The sequence below is a fragment of the Schistocerca nitens genome, chromosome 8 (assembly GCF_023898315.1).
Source record: "Schistocerca nitens isolate TAMUIC-IGC-003100 chromosome 8, iqSchNite1.1, whole genome shotgun sequence".
Classification (NCBI taxonomy): domain Eukaryota; kingdom Metazoa; phylum Arthropoda; class Insecta; order Orthoptera; family Acrididae; genus Schistocerca; species Schistocerca nitens.
In genome coordinates, this window is record NC_064621.1 from 380,327,118 (window position 1) to 380,343,770 (window position 16,653).

Sequence of the window (16,653 nt, forward strand, 5' to 3'; positions counted from 1 at the left end):
TATTGTTATTTGGGGGGGGGGGTGGCTAATATTTTAATTAGCTTAAGAAGTGTCACTTTTTTGTAAATGAAACTAAAAAAATTGTGTTTTCAATAAACATATATTTTATATTGTTAACTCAGTAGACTCCCCACGGAATATTTCCTATGAGCCAGTCCACCACCTCAAAAGATAAGTGAATAATCTGTCTAGTTTGTATAGCTAAGTAATATGTGATTACAAAATTGACGTACCTACTGCGCACACTAGCTACCGTTAATGCAATTAAAATTATATCCACTAGTATGTAGCCTCCAATAGCAAGGTACAAACACTAATGATTCGTTGTGATGGGCATACTTACCTAATTCTGTAATTAATCATACTTTGCAACGTGAGCGAACTTGTGATTCTTACTTATTAACAATGCAATAGTTATACTGTGATTCTTCTTCTAATTAAAATTCAAATATCTCTCGGCGATAAAAATGTTGCTAGAAATTTGTCATCAAAACGTGTTAGTGTAATATTCGGATGTCTTAAGTTACCCCATTATGTACTTATCCACTTCAATTCCGTCGTTCTCTGTCTTTTGTCTAACGAATCTTCTTTCAAGGAAACATAGACCTGTCCTTGGGACTAGCTCAGATTAGGGAGAATAAAAACATGCTGGGATCTTAAAATTTTCTCCTTACGAAGGGTAAGTTTATTCACCGACTTTTTCAGACACACGCAGTCACTGCTGTGCACTAGCGCCAGTGTAAACCGAACTACTAAAATTATCGAACATGCCACAGAAATAACTATTGCCACAGCCACTTTCACCGTAACATTTTAATATGCAAACACAGCTCTTCCACTTCAGATGTTGACGACTATGTATTAGAGAACATGTTGGACTCTGGACACAGTTATTCCTTAACTGAGTTATTGCACTGAACATAGTTCAAATTAATGGTTCCGTTTTTGTAAATAATCTATCTAGAACTCTTATAAAAGACCTTGTCAACCTTAGGACAACAGCACTGTGTAACAAATCTCAGTTTCCGGAAATTACTATGTAGTGCCTATTAACGCAATATTTCTCACTTGACTCGTACCCAATAGCGCAGTTGAATTCAACAACCAATACCAGACCTAACCAGAAACCACTCGTCTTCACGGGATGGTTTTGTACAAGTCGACTAGTACAATAAACCGGAACGAAATCTGAATTTACGCCGCTTACAAATAACCATCACACCAAAATATCTTTAAAAAAGTGACTTGTTAGCGTACAGCCATCAGCTAATAATCCCTGAAGGATACGACAACCGATTTTAACCTCTTAAGTAATCTCTTACTGAACAATAGCTCGAATTCCGTTCAAGCCCAAATCGTTACTGAACGATATAACCATAGGAATCAGTACTAACATCTTTATAAAGCAATAAACGCAGTGTTTTGAACCACAATATTCACCTGCAGCCAACCTCTCGCGCTGCCACACCCTACAGTGTAAAGCCAACGCTGGTATTCCCAGTCCGACAGACCCCCACGGTCAGACCACTGACTGGTTTGATGCGGCCCACCACGAATTCCTTTCCTGTGCTAACCTCTTCATCTCAGAGTAGCACTTGCAACCTGCGTCCTCAATTATTTGCTTGACGTATTCCAATCTCCGTCATCCTCTACAGTTTTTGCCCTCTACAGCTCCCTCTAGTTCCATGGAAGTCATTCCCTCATGTCTTAGCAGATGTCCTATCATCCTGTCCCTTCTCCTCAGTGTTTTCCACATATTCCTTTCCTCTTCGGTTCTGCGTAGAACCTCCTCATTCCTTACCTTATCAGTCCACCTAATTTTCAACATTCGTCTATAGCACCACATCTCAAATGCTTCGATTCTCTTCTGTTCCGGTTTTCCCACAGTCCATGTTTCACTACCATACAATGCTGTACTCCAGACGTACATCCTCAGAAATTTCTTCCTCAAATTAAGGCCGGTATTTGATATTAGTAGACTTCTCTTGGCCAGAAATGCCTTTTTTGCCATAGCGAGTCTGCTTTTGGTGTCGTCCTTGCTCCGTCCGTCATTAGTTATTTTACTGCCTAGGTAGCAGAATTCCTTAACTTCATTGACTTCGTGACCATCAATCCTGATGTTAAGTTTCTCGCTGTTCTCATTTCTACTACTTCTCATTACCTTCGTCTTTCTCCGATTTACTCTCAAACCATACTGTGTACTCATTAGACTGTTCATTCCGTTCGGCAGATCATTTAATTCTTCTTCACTTTCACTCAGGATAGCAATGTCATCAGCGAATCGTATCATTGATATCCTTTCACCTTGTATTTTAATTCCACTCCTGAACCTTTCTTTTATTTCCATCATTGCTTCCTCGATGCGATGTACATATTGAAGAGTAGGGGCGAAAGGCTACAGCCTTGTCTATATTATTCTTGTAAGCAGCTTCGATGCATGAGCTGTTAAGCTGATTGTGCGATAATTCTCGCACTTGTCAGCTCTTGCCGTCTTCGGAATTGTGTGGATGATGCTTTTCCGAAAGTCAGATGGTATGTCGCCAGACTCATATATTCTACACACCAACGTGAATAGTCGTTTTGTTGCCAAAGCTCTTTTAAATTCCGATTCTAATACTGGATCCCCTATCTCTTCTAAATCGACTCCTGTTTCTTCTTCTATCACATCAGACAAATCTTCACACTCATATAGGCTTTCAATGTATTCTTTCCACCTATCTGCTCTCTCCTCTGCGTTTAACAGTGGAATTCCCGTTGCACTCTTAATGTTACCACCGTTGGTTTTAATGTCACCAAAGGTTGTTTTGACTTTCCTGTATGCTGAGTCTGTCCTTCCGACAATCATATCTTTTTCGATGTCTTCACATTTTTCCTGCATCCATTTCGTCTTAGCTTCCCTGCACTTCCTATTTATTTCATTCCTCAGCGACTTGTATTTCTGTGTTCCTGATTTTCCCGGAACATGTTTGTACTTCCTCCTTTCATCAATCAACTGAAGTATTTCTTCTGTTACCCATGGTTTCTTCGCAGCTACCTTCCTTGTACCTATGTTTTCCTTCCAACTTCTGTGATGGCCCTTTTTAGAGATGTCCATTCCTCTTCAACTGTACTGCCTACTGCGCTATTCCTTATTGCTGTATCTATAGCGTTAGAGAACTTCAAACGTATCTCGTCATTCCTTAGTACTTCCGTATCCCACTTCTTTGCGCATTGATTCTTCCTGACTAATGTCTTGAACTTCAGCCTACTCTTCATCACTACTATATTGTGATCTGAGTCTATATCTGCTCCTGGGTACGCCTTACAATCCAGTATCTGATTTCGGAATCTCTGTCTGACCATGATGTAATCTAATTGAAATCTTCCCGTATCTCCCGGCCTTTTCCAAATATACCTCCTCCTATTGTGATTCTTGAACAGGGTATTCGCTATTACTAGCTGAAACTTGTTACAGAACTCAATTAGTGTTTCTCCTCTTTCATTCCTTGTCCCAAGCCCATATTCTCCTGTAACCTTTTCTTCTACTCCTTCCCCTACAACTGCATTCCAGTCGCCCATGACTATTAGATTTTCGTCCCCCTTTACATACTGCATTACCCCTTCAATATCCTCATACACTTTCTTTATCTGTTCATCTTCAGCTTGCGACGTCGGCATGTATACCTGAACTATCGTTATCGGTGTTGGTCTGCTGTCGATTCTGATTAGAACAACCTGGCCACTGAACTGTTCACAGTAACACACCCTCTGCCCTCCCTTCCTATTCATAACGAATCCTACACCTGTTATGCCATTTTCTGCTGCTGTTGATATTACCCGATACTCATCTGACCAGAAATTCTTGTCTTCCTTCCACTTCACTTCACTGACCCCTACTATATCTAGATTGAGCCTTTGCATTTCCCTTTTCAGATTTTCTAGTTTCCCTACCACGTTCAAGCTTCTGACATTCCACGCCCCGACTCGTGGAACGTTATCCTTTCGTTGATTATTCAATTTTTTTCTCATGGTAACCTCCACATTTGCAGTCCCCTCCCGTAGATCCGAATGGGGGACTATTCCGGAATCTTTTGCCAATGGAGAGATCATCATGACACTTCTTCAATTACAGTCCACATGTCCTGTGGATATACGTTACGTGTCTTTAATGCAGTGGTTTCCATTGCCTTCTGCATCCTCATGTCGTTGATCATTGCTGACTCTTCCGCCTTTAGGGGCAATTTCCCACCCCTAGGACAAGAGAGTGCCCTGAACCTCTGTCCGCTCCTCCGCCCTCTTTGACAAGGCCGTTGGCGGAATGAGGCTGACTTCTTATGCTGGAAGTCTTCGGCCGCCAATGCTGATTATTTATCAAATTTTAGGCAGCGGCGGGGATCGAACCCGGGACCGAAGACGTTTTGATTATGAATCAAAGACGCTACCCACTTTTTTTATTTTTTTTATCCACCAAAAACAGTAACAAAAATGGCTACAATGAAATGACATAAATAAGGTGACAGATAATTGCAGTCATAAATTTCAGCACTCAAAAAATGAGTCTTTAGCATTAGCACAATTTAGCACCTTCACTGTCACCTTCAACTGGTGGCAGATCAGCATGCACAATTTCTTCTTCTGCAGCCGGTTCCTCATCATCATTCGCAGACCGAAAGTAATCATTCAGTTAATCCTTGATGTGTGTTCCTTCCAGGGTAAATTACATGGACAGAAGAGAAGTCCCGAACAGCGACATCGCAAAATATGTCACTGCCTTGTTATTTTTGTCAGTTCCAGCCTTCTAAACGCATCTATAGGGAGTTCGAGATTTTCCTTTATATCAGACACCATATGTTTCTCGCCATATTCTTGTATCTGCTGTACTGCTGTGATCATGTGATGTATCTGACCCCAGGAATGTGTCAATAAAGTTTCCCCTTCCTGGGACAATGAATTCACGGTGTTCTTATTTCAATTTCCAGGAGTGTAGTTATAATTTCAAGGTATGTTTGTGATTATTGTTCCAGTAACACTGACAGAACCACAGGCACATAGACACAGGCAACAGAGCATGCACAATGTCGGCACTAGTACAGTGTATATCCACCTTTCGCAGCAATGCAGGCTGCTATTCTCCCATGGAGACGATCGTAGAGATGCTGGATGTAGTCCTGTGGAACGGCTTGCCATGCCATTTACACCTGGCGCCTCAGTTGGACCAGCGTTCGTGCTGGACGTGCAGACCGCGTGAGACGACGCTTCATCCAGTCCCAAACATGCTCAATGGGGGACAGATCCGGAGATCTTGCTGGCCAGGGTAGTTGACTTACACCTTCTAGAGCACGTTGGGTGGCACGGGATACATGCGGACGTGCATTGTCCTGTTGGAACAGCAAGTTCCCTTGCCGGTCTAGGAATGGTAGAACGATGGGTTCGATGACGGTTTGGATGTACCGTGCACTATTCAGTGTCCCCTCGACGATCACCAGTGGTGTACGGCCAGTGTAGGAGATCGCTCCCCACACCATGATGCCGGGTGTTGGCCCTGTGTGCCTCGGTCGTATGCAGTCCTGATTGTGGCGCTCACCTGCACGGCGCCAAACACGCATACGACCATCATTGGCACCAAGGCGGAAGCGACTCTCATCGCTGAAGACGACACGTCTCCATTCGTCCCTCCATTCACGCCTGTCGCGACACCACTGGAGGCGGGCTGCACGATGTTGTGGCGTGAGCGGAAGACGGCCTAACGGTGTGCGGGACCGTAGCCCAGCTTCATGGAGACGGTTGCGAATGGTCCTCGCCGATACCCCAGGAGCAACAGTGTCCCTAATTTGCTGGGAAGTGGCGGTGCGGTCCCCTACGGCACTGCGTAGGATCCTACGGTCTTGGCGTGCATCCGTGCGCCGCTGCGGTCCGGTCCCAGGTCGACGGGCACGTGCACCTTCCGCCGACCACTGGCGACAACATCGATGTACTGTGGAGACCTCACGCCCCACGTGTTGAGCAATTCGGCGGTACGTCCACCCGGCCTCCCGCATGCGCACTATACGCCCTCGCTCAAAGTCCGTCAGCTGCACATACGGTTCACGTCCACGCTGTCGCGGCATGCTACCAGTGTTAAAGACTACGATGGAGCTCCGTATGCCACGGCAAACTGGCTGACACTGACGGCGGCGGTGCACAAATGCTGCGCAGCTAGCGCCATTCGACGGCCAACACCGCGGTTCCTGGTGTGTCCGCTGTGCCGTGCGTGTGATCATTGCTTGTACAGCCCTCTCGCAGTGTCCGGAGCAAGTATGGTGGGTCTGACACACCGGTGTCAATGTGTTCTTTTTTCCATTTCCAGGAGGGTATTTTGATGCGTAACAGGTTCCTATCATGCCTGTAACATTAACTATTAAATGTGCAACCGTGCAACACTTGACCAGCGCACACTTACGTACCCCGTATTAACCCGTTGAGTCCCAACAGCATGAAACAAAAAATAATTTTAAAATATCTTGAAAAACTCACCTTTATCGCCATAGTAAGCAACGAATATAAGAAAAAATTGTCACAAAGTAAACAATAAATTGTTCTAAAGTTGTGGTTTCACATTGGAACCACTGGCATGTACAGTTTTCAATCACACATCATTTCATGTAAGCCATTTTTCCTAGAAATAATCCCACATTCTCAAACCTCCATGAACTCACAATGCCTAAAACGAATTATAGTCCTAAAGAGCAAGTAAAAATGGGCCTAAATTCGATATGTTTCTATCAAAAGGACATCTATAGTGGTTTCATTTCGAAACCGCTAGTAACAGCAGTAGTGCAAACTCAAAATTACGTTACAATAGCTGTTGGTATACTTACTTTCTCTGTCAATGGGTATACTTACTTTCTCTGTCAATGAGTATACTTACTTTCTCTGTCAACGAACTCTTCAGTATCAGCACTATGAAAAAGGAAGAAGAAACCCCCACATATGACAATCACTTAGCACAATCTCCGCGTCGATTGTAGCTTTGAACGTCGTTAAGTGAGTGCTACAATGCACAGCACTCTTAGAACTACTCAGTGTGCCACTAAATGTCTCTGTCTTGCCTTAGTTTTGGCGGTGTCACGCAAAAGGCTCTGGTACATCAAAAAATAATAATAAATAAATAAAATTGTGGTATTAAATCCTCTTCTCGGGTTTGCCGTCGGACCATATTGTGCAAATCGCACAGTATTTCGTCGATACAGTTTTCGCCACCTTCAGGGGGTTACAGCTGCTGTTGTCACTGCGACAAATGATGGGCACGCGGTGAAGTCGAAGTCTATCAGGTCAGAAGCAGGCAATACACGTGTGCGGGAAGACGCTCGGAGTTGGTGCTCATAGTAACACCCACTGGCAGCGGTAGGAAGACCTTTCGCGGGTGCGCTTGGGCAACGACTGTGCTGCCACACGCTCCTGTCGTTAAAAACTGAATTCAGTCTCAGCAGTGCGTTGCGTCGAGTGATGACTCGGAAGCTCTTGTTTCTGCTGTTTTGATTTAATAACAGCCAGTTCTAGATTCCAAGCGTCGTTTAATGCAAAACCTGCATCCCTATTGATAAGATTGTATGCAGTACGGATATACAGGGTGGTCCATTGATAGTGACCGGGCCAAATATCTCACAAAATAAGCATCAAACGAAAAAACTACAAAGAACGAAACTCGTCTAGCTTGAAGGGGGAAACCAGATGGCGCTATGGTTGGCCTGCTAGATGGCGATGCCATAGGTCAAACGGATATCAACTGCGTTTTTTAAAATAGTAACCCCCATTTTTATTTCATATTCGGGTAGTACGTAAAGAAATACGAATGTTTTAGTTGGATCACCTTTTTCGCTTTGTGATAGATGGCGCTGTAATAGTCACAAACGTATAACTTCGTGGTATCACGTAACATTCCGGCAGTGCAGACTGTATTTGCTTCGTGATACATTACCCGTGTTAAAATGGACTGTTTACCAATTGCGGAAAAGGTCTATATGTATGGCTATTGTGATCAAAATGCCCAACGGTCGTGTGCTATGTATGCTGCTCGGTATCCAGGACGACATCATCCAAGTGTCCGGACCGTTGGCCGGATAGTTACGTTATTTAAGGAAACAGGATGTGTTCAGCCACATGTGAAACGTCAACCACGACCTGCAACAAATGATGATGCCCAAGTAGGTGTTGTAGCTTCTGTCGCGGCTAATCGGCACATCAGTAGCAGACAAATTGCGCGAGAATCGGGAATCTCAAAAACGTCGGTGTTGAGAATGCTAGTCGGCCGAAGTGGCCGTGCGGTTAAAGGCGCTGCAGTCTGGAACCGCAAGACCGCTACGGTTGCAGGTTCGAATCCTTCCTCGGGCATGGATGTTTGTGATGTCCTTAGGTTAGTTAGGTTTAACTAGTTCTAAGTTGTAGGGGACTAATGACCTCAGCAGTTGAGTCCCATAGTGCTCAGAGCCATTTGAGAATGCTACATCAACATCTATTACACCGGTACCATATTTCTATGCACCGGGAATTGCATGGCGACGACTTTGAACATCATGTACAGTTCTGCCACTGGGCACAAGAGAAATTACGGGACGATGACAGATTTTTTGCACGCGTTCTATTTAGCGACGAAGTGTCATACACCAACAGCGGTAACGTAAACCGGCATGATATGCACTATTGGGCAACGGGAAATCCACGATGGCTGCGATAAGTGGAACATCAGCGAACTTGGCGGGTTAATGTATGGTGCGGCATTATGGGAGGAAGGATAATTGGCCCCCATTTTATCGATGTCAATCTAAATGGTGCAATGTATGCTGATTTCCTACGTACTGTTCTATCGATATTACTGCAAGATGTTTCACTGCATGACAGAATGGCGACGTACTTCCAACATGATGGATGTCCGGCACATATCACGCGTGCGGTTGAAGCGGTATTGAATAGCATATTTCATGACAGATGGATTGGTCGTCGAAGCACGTTCACCGGATCTGACGTCCCCGGATTTCTTTCTGTGGTGAAACGTGAAGGATATTTGCTATCCTGATCCACCGACAACGCCTTACACCATGCGTCAGCGCATTGTCAATGCATGTGCGAACATTTCGGAAGGCAAACTACTCGCTGTTGAGAGGAATGTCGTTACATGTATTGCCAAATGCATTGAGGTTGACGGACATCATTTTGAGCATTTATTGCATTAATGTGGTATTTACAGGTAATCTCGCTGTAACAGTATGCGTTCTCAGAAATGATAAGTTCACAAAGGTACATGTATCACATTGGATCAACCGAAATAAAATCTTCAAACGTACCTTCGTTCTGTATTTTAATAATAAAAAACTTACCTGTTACCAACTGTTCGTCGAAAATTGTGAGCTATATGTTTGTGACTATTACAGCGCCATGTATCACAAAGTGAAAAAAATGGTCCAACTAAAAAATTCATATATCTTTACGTACTACACGAATATGTAATAAAACATGGGGTTTCCTATTTTAAAAAACGCAGTTGATATCCGTTTGAGCTATGGCAGCGCCATCTAGCGGGCCAACCATAGTGCCATCTGGTTTCACACTTCAAGCTAGACAAGTTTCGTTCTTTGAACTTTTTTTGTTTGATGCTTATTTCGTGAGATATTTGGCCCGTTCACGATCAATGGACCATCCTGTATATGGTCTCAGTAAGAACACAGTCCCAGAACAATGATGCTGAGAGTAATACTTCAGTCTTATCGTAAGACACGCGATTCCCCGTGTCCAAGAAGTGCTCCACTACTGTTGATTTATGATGTTGCCCCAGAAGTGTATGACGGTGGTGTTCAACACAACTTTTTTGCACGGTTCGGCAGGTAAGGTTTCCCACATAGGCATGGCATCTTATATACGCGTAGTTTCCTAACACCAAGATTGTCACTGAAGAAGCACAACAAATTCCTCAGTTTTGCTGGTAAGCGACTTGAGGTCGTGTCTCGTGGGGATTTTATTTCTATTCTTTAAGCGAAGCCGCCAAAATACGGCAAGAAGTCCGTTGCAGTGGGTGCCTTCGTATCTTTATTTACGTCCCCGCTTTGAACTTGCTTAGAACGGAATGCATGGCGTACCTATCTGTCACAGTAGCCGTTCTGTTAAACATTGTCCTTAGGTGCTGTAGCTCACCGGGCAGACTGTCGGTTTCAGAGGAAACCCACTTGGTCCCTAAGGGTAAATTAAGCGGGATCGAACTCGCAAATCACTGCTGTGTGAAGCTAAAACAATGCTAGCAGCCGCTGCGGTGTTCACAGATGACCCCTCCCGCGTATCCCCGACACTCAGCGGCGCGTTGTGCTAGTCCTGCGAACCAGCTGTTTTGCGGCGGTGGGGGAAGTCTGAAGGTCGGCCTCTGCCGCGCACAACTGCAGCAGTGTTAGTCCACACCTCGGCGCACAGTCTCGTCCGTGGGTCGCTGCCGGCAACATTTTGAGACGGCTCCGAGCGATGCTCGACTTAACAGCGCTTCTGTTGACGGTCATCGTGGTCGCGGTGTCTGCGAGCATCATTTCCAGGAAATGGCGTTGGAGCCAGGTCGAGAAACTCCCAGGCCATGTAGCTCTGCCCCTCCTAGGGACCACTTACGTCGATTTCTTCACGAAACGTGAAGGTAAGCAGACGTTTGCGCTCTTCTTTAGTTTTCATACATCTTTTACGGAGTGCGTACAGAGGGAATTTCTTAATATTATTCATCTTCCTTGCTATTCCAGTGGCTGACTGATGAAGAGTAAAAGATAATCTCTGCGTATTACCTTGCAACTGCAAGACCAACACCACAGTATCAGATACCTGTATTTTTATTGTGCCCGCCTTGTAACGTGGCAGTGACAACGAATGTTAAATGTTTCGTACTAACTTTAAATATTTTTGGCCCTCTGTAGATCGAAAAAAGTGGTATCTGATACTCCCTGTAGAACTATTATAATCGTAGGCGGTTAAAACTGATGGTTTCCTAATAATCATCGAGAGATAATTACTGTATGATTCTGTATAGATCACTCAGATTTTGTATTACGTCTTCGACTAGATACGCCAAGAGCAATGCGTTCTCGTAACAGTTAAAAAAACTAGAAGCTATACCAACACTTAATTCATTTTGTTCGGTGATAAGATTATATTTATTATTTAAAAAAAAAAGACTTCTAACTGAAGATGGAATGACGGTGGTTTTCAATATGCGGCCAGCTGTCCGAGCGTTATTTTTGCCTCAGAGATATCACAACGCAGCCAGTTGCATAAAAAGAAATTAACTGTTTCAATGGGAAAAATTTGAAAACTTCGATTTTCTTTCTTAAAACTTCTTTTGCATCTGAATTTGCAAATTTGTAGTCCCGCTTCATCTCTGTATTATTTAAATCTGTGCAAAATTAGAAGAAGTATATCAACATTAAAACTGCGTTGTTATGAATGACATTTTCGATCTAAAAACATAAAAATGTGATGCTGGACCACTGATACGTAGTTATACAAGAAAATTATTACACTAGTTGGCGTGGTGTTGCGTAATAAAACAAAGTGATACTCCCACCAATTCTCTAGCCCAGGGCTTCCCAACGTGTGGTCCGCGGAACCCTTAGGGGTCCGCCGGCTCTTTCTAGGGGGTCCGCAGCCACCTTTCACCAAATCGTGTAAAATAGTGAGTAAAAGTATTGAATAAAAATGTGAAAATCAAATTCATCACTATTTCTTTCCTGTGAAAAACGTGTACTTTTACTTCAGGTCATATTCCCAAGCAGCCTTTGCGGTTCCTAAGTGAGAACGCATACACAGTTTAGTGCCGGAGAATGCGGCTTCTCTGATCGACTGTTTTGCAACAATACGAGGGTTGTTTGTGCGCCGGATCCACGGCGCTAGATACGCTGAAACCTATTACGCATGCGCAGAGCGAGCTTTGTTGACCAATCACAGTGCTCGCTGGCTTGTATGCGGCCACAGGCATAATTAAATATTAAACTTGCTTTGTCAGTGCACCACCTATATCATAAGTCGATTTTTGACCAGTTTATTACTTCTAACATGGATCGGTGGCTGAAGTCAGGATCATTGAAGAAGGGTGCAGTTTCTCCATCGCCTTCACAACAAGGGATGTTTCCTGTTCAAATGAATGAGGAGGGAGGACGACCAAAGGAAGAACCATCACAAGGAGCTCCACAGCCGGATTTATTATCTGAAAACACTGCAAGTACTCCATTGCTTGCAAGATCCTGTGGAAGTGGAATAACCAAGAAGCGAAAGTACAATGAAAGCTATTTAGAAATGGGCTTTATGGAGACAAAGGAGGGTAAAGCTCAGTGTGTAATTTGTGCACGAGTCTTTCCAAACAGTTTAATGGTTCCAGTTAAATTGCACCATCATTTTGAAGGTACTCACCCAGATTTCCAGGCTAAAGACATTGATTTCATCAAAAGGAAGAGCGCTGAACTAGCTGGTTCTCAGCGTTTCATGAAAACTCATGCAAAAACAATTAATGAAAATTCATTAAAAGCTTCTTTCTTGGTTAGTTATCGAGTGGCAAAAATAGGCAAAGCTCATACCATTGCAGAAAATCTCATAAAGCCGTGTGTTAAAGATATTGTTTCTTCCATGCCAGACGAAAAGGCAGTAAAGCTTGTATCTTCGGTGACATTATCAAACAATACTATCAAGAAACGCATTGTTGAAATGTCAAATGATGTGAAAGACACTCTTGTTTCTTGCATCCAACACGATTCATTTTCTCTGCAGTTAGATGAATCCACTGATTTTGCAGGATTAGCGACTTCAATGGCTTTTGTCCGATATGAATATTCTGGATGTTTTGAGGAGGGCCTCTTATTGTGCAGACTACTACCTGCCAACACAACAGGTGCTGAAATATTCCGTCCATTTGATGATTTTTTAAGGACTAACGAAGTTTCATGGTCTAATTGCTTAGATGTGAGCACAGATGGTGCAAAAGCTATGACGGATCCTACAGTTGGAGCAATAACGAAAATAAAAGAAAACGCCAAGAATTGCAGCAGTAGTCTTTGTGCTCTCCACAGATATGCTTTAGCTAAGAAACAAATGCCTGTTTCGTTCAAGAAAGTTTTAGACGAATCCATTCAAATCATTAACTACATGAAATCAAGGCCGTTTAAGTCAAGGCTTTTCACAATACTTTGTGAAGATATGGGAAGCCTTCATCGTTCCCTGCTTCTCCACACAGAAGTGAGGTGGCTCTCACATGGGAATGCACTGTCTCGGTTGTACGAATTAAGATTGGAAGTCTTAGCTTTCCTTTAGGAGCATAACACCATATTAGCAGACCTTATTAATGACGAAAATTGGTAGTGTATACTTGCCAATTTGTCAGATATTTTCTCCAAAATTAATGAAATGAATATTTCACTCCAAGGGCAAAGTTAAACAAAGGTCAGTGCTATCGACAAAGTTCGAGCATTCAAGAGGAAAATCAGTTTTTAGGCAGAGAGTGTCGAGGAGGGGGAGGTTGAGTGTTTTCCTCTTCTCAAGGAGCTTTTGAAAAACAAAACATTGGCGCTTGGGAAGAATTTGTTTCATCAAATTCTGGAACATCTCCGAAGCTTGATGTCATTTTTTCCCAACAGCTGAAGATGAGAAGCTGCAGAAATACGAATGGTTGGTCAACCCATTCACTATGTGCAAAAAGCCAAACATTCTATCATCAAATGAATGTGATTTGTTGATAGAAATTGCCACAGACCCCACCTTGAAATCAAGTTTTGACACTGACGGTTACTCACACTTTTGGATCCGTTTGGATAACAAGAAATACTACCCCCTTGTTGAAAAGGCAAAACGTGTACTTCTTCCGTTTGCCACAACATACATGCGTGAATCTGGATTCTCGATCTACGTTCCCCACAAAACTAAGTACCGAAGCTGTCTAGATGCGGAACCAGACATCCGTCTCCAGTTGTCAAGAACTGAACCCAACTTTTCAAAATTGTGTGAGCACAAGTACCCTCAACCATTAAATTAGTATTCCATTATTATTCCTACAGACTCATCTACAGTGAAGAAGAAAGCATTTTTCTTCGTAGATGCTCAGTGAACGTACCTGAGCTATAACTCTGTAGGAATTTTGTTTCTGTCTTCTATCATTTACAAAATAATTATTAATTGAATTCAGTTGCCATTGATATTATTGTTGCGAAAATTAAAATGATCTCTAAAGCTAATTTCTTTTCTTTATAATATATTCCGTCCTATCAGTTAAAAATATGGCCTGCCTATACTTCAATTATAATTACTTGTTATTACTCTGACACTATATTGTGCCAACTGGCTACGAGCATAAACAAATGAAGACTTTTCACATGCCACCTTGTAAAAGGTAAACCTCCTCTGCCAGAATTGTTTCCTTTGAGAAAAAAAGTCATACGTTCTGTGAAATGCTTTGTCTTCTTATATAGAAATAAGAGAGTTTGCTTGTTTTCGTAATTTGTTTACAGTGAAGGCTGACTGCTACGATATAGTGTCCAAGTAGTAGTTGAAGTGGTCAGCTGTGGCTAAACTGTTGCAACGCCACCAGCTAGCTGCCGGCTATGGACTGACAGCTGCCGTTCAGTACATACGCAAAGACATAAAAATAACTAGACTTTCCGAGCTGTTTACATGGGCACGAAAATCGATTGTGGAACTGGAAAATGTCTTTATACAAGCAGATTTCCGGACTCGATTTTGAAGTGTTCATCTGACCAACCAAAAGCGGAAGTGCGAAGCTTACGAAATCCGGTTTTGGAAACGCATGTAAACTGGGTGAAAGTATTCCCACACATTCCACAACAGATGTCACAATAGTTCCTTAAAGGAAATTCCTAGCCTCTTTTCTTTCATGATGTGTTTGTATCATGGGTCTACCTATTTTCTTCACAGTCGCGCGGAATGGCCACGCACATGTGTGTGTGTGTGTGTGTGTGAGATCCTTAGCGGAAGTTAAACTTAGGTTAATAGTGTGTAAGACTAGGGACTGATGACATCAGCAGTTAAGTCCCATAGACTTTACATATATTTGAACATTTTTCTTCTGATTTCACGAAAAACCACACACACACACCACTGTTACGAAATATGCATGCTCCTTACACAACAGTAGCTAAACAGTGGAAGTGACCAGACCACATGCAGCAGCTTGTCAACAGCAAACAGTTTGGACGTGACGTTGATTGCTCTTAGAGGAAGGCAGCTCCAAAGTGTGAAATGCCAATTACCAAGTAATTTTAATCAGGCTATAGTGTGTTGAACAAAGGGAGTAAATCCACTAGTAAGTGTCTGGATACAGTGGGAATTCAAACTGGATCGTTAATTTCAAGTTGTTTTCATTCATTTCTAAACCAAAGACTATTGATACTTCAGGGGGGGGAGGGTTAATTGGGAACGTGGCACTTTCAGTTCCCATGGGTTTCGCTCTGAAATTTAAAATTACTGTGCTCTTGACTGCCTAGTGGTCCGCCATGGATTTTCGACTGAAGAAGGGATCCGCCAGCTGAAAAGGTTGGGAAGCCCTGCTCTAAACATTTCCAACCTACTCTTTCCACTTAACAAGAATAATACAAAAACCGGAGCAAATCCTACATGTCTCGCCCACTTTCACTCTCTTTTTTTAACCACATTTTTAGGCATCACCCTCTACCCTGCATTCAACTCTACCACTTTTATTTTACACAATATTTGGCGCATTATAGAGAAATACATTCATCAACGTAACAATGAAAACACGTACCTTCTCGCGTATCAACAATAAAAGTGCAGAATCTTATAAATCACCATGTTCCATGTGAGGCTTAACTCACTCGATAAAAACTCCAAATGACTCTCAAAACAGACAAAGGGGTAGCGCTTTAACTCTTTACAGTGGTTTCGATAGTCATGGTTTCGCTTCTTGCGACCACTGAGTGGTGGCGTTGTCGTCCAGTCGTTTCTGCCGTCACCACATTCTCTCAAACGGCGTAATAGATATGAATTATTACACCAAAACCACAATTAGACAAAAAACTAAAATCCGTAGGCCGAAGTGGTATCTCGCAGCTGGGTGTATGTATGTAACAAATACAGGGCCGAAAAATTGCAGTTATCCACAGACATCGTTCTCATAGTTTCACAAAACGCGCTTATGTCTAACAGCAGATTTAAGAGGAGGAAGATCACACGCTGACTGACTTTGTGACGGGTAAAAAATTGTGCTCCATTTTCAACGTAAACCGCTTGAGGTTAGTGAAAAACTTTTCATTGAGAGTAGATTTTCTTCCACATGCCTTGAGAAAGGAATATCTGCAAAATGTTCTTCGACACCTCGCATAATCTCTTTATTAGCTTTGAAAATTATTTATTTGTCAAACTATCTTTGTCGTAAGGAGTTTTACCCTTCACTTATTTCCACTCATCATCCATTCCTTTATTCCATACTGTTTGGTCCAAAACACTGCGTGGTATTCCACATTGTTAAACTTGCAAGTAAACAATGAGAGGAAATCCTTTTTGCTTCACAGAAATACTGATCATTACCTCTCCTCTAAACAGTTTTTGGTTCGACAGTAAAACATGGGTTCTGTGAGCTACTTCATAAATGTTTCATTGTCTATTGTCCGCTACCAAAGTTTTCTTTCTCACGTTCTCTTCTGCGGTTACAGTTTTTGA

General features: G+C 42.7%; 1 protein-coding gene across 3 annotated transcripts in view; it reads left to right on the plus strand.

The window, feature by feature from the left end:
* The window catches only part of LOC126199253 (cytochrome P450 4C1-like), a 213,027-nt gene that overhangs the window by 71,383 nt on the left and 124,991 nt on the right, over positions 1–16,653 (plus strand). For 2 of the 3 annotated variants that reach the window (XM_049936049.1, XM_049936051.1), the window contains exon 1: positions 10,402–10,624. The exons of the other annotated variant lie outside the window; for it this stretch is intronic. In XM_049936049.1, the coding sequence (XP_049792006.1) occupies positions 10,462–10,624 (163 nt within the window). In that variant the 5' untranslated portion in view covers positions 10,402–10,461. Of the gene's footprint in view, positions 1–10,401; positions 10,625–16,653 lie in introns of those variants that run through there. 3 annotated transcript variants of the gene reach the window in all.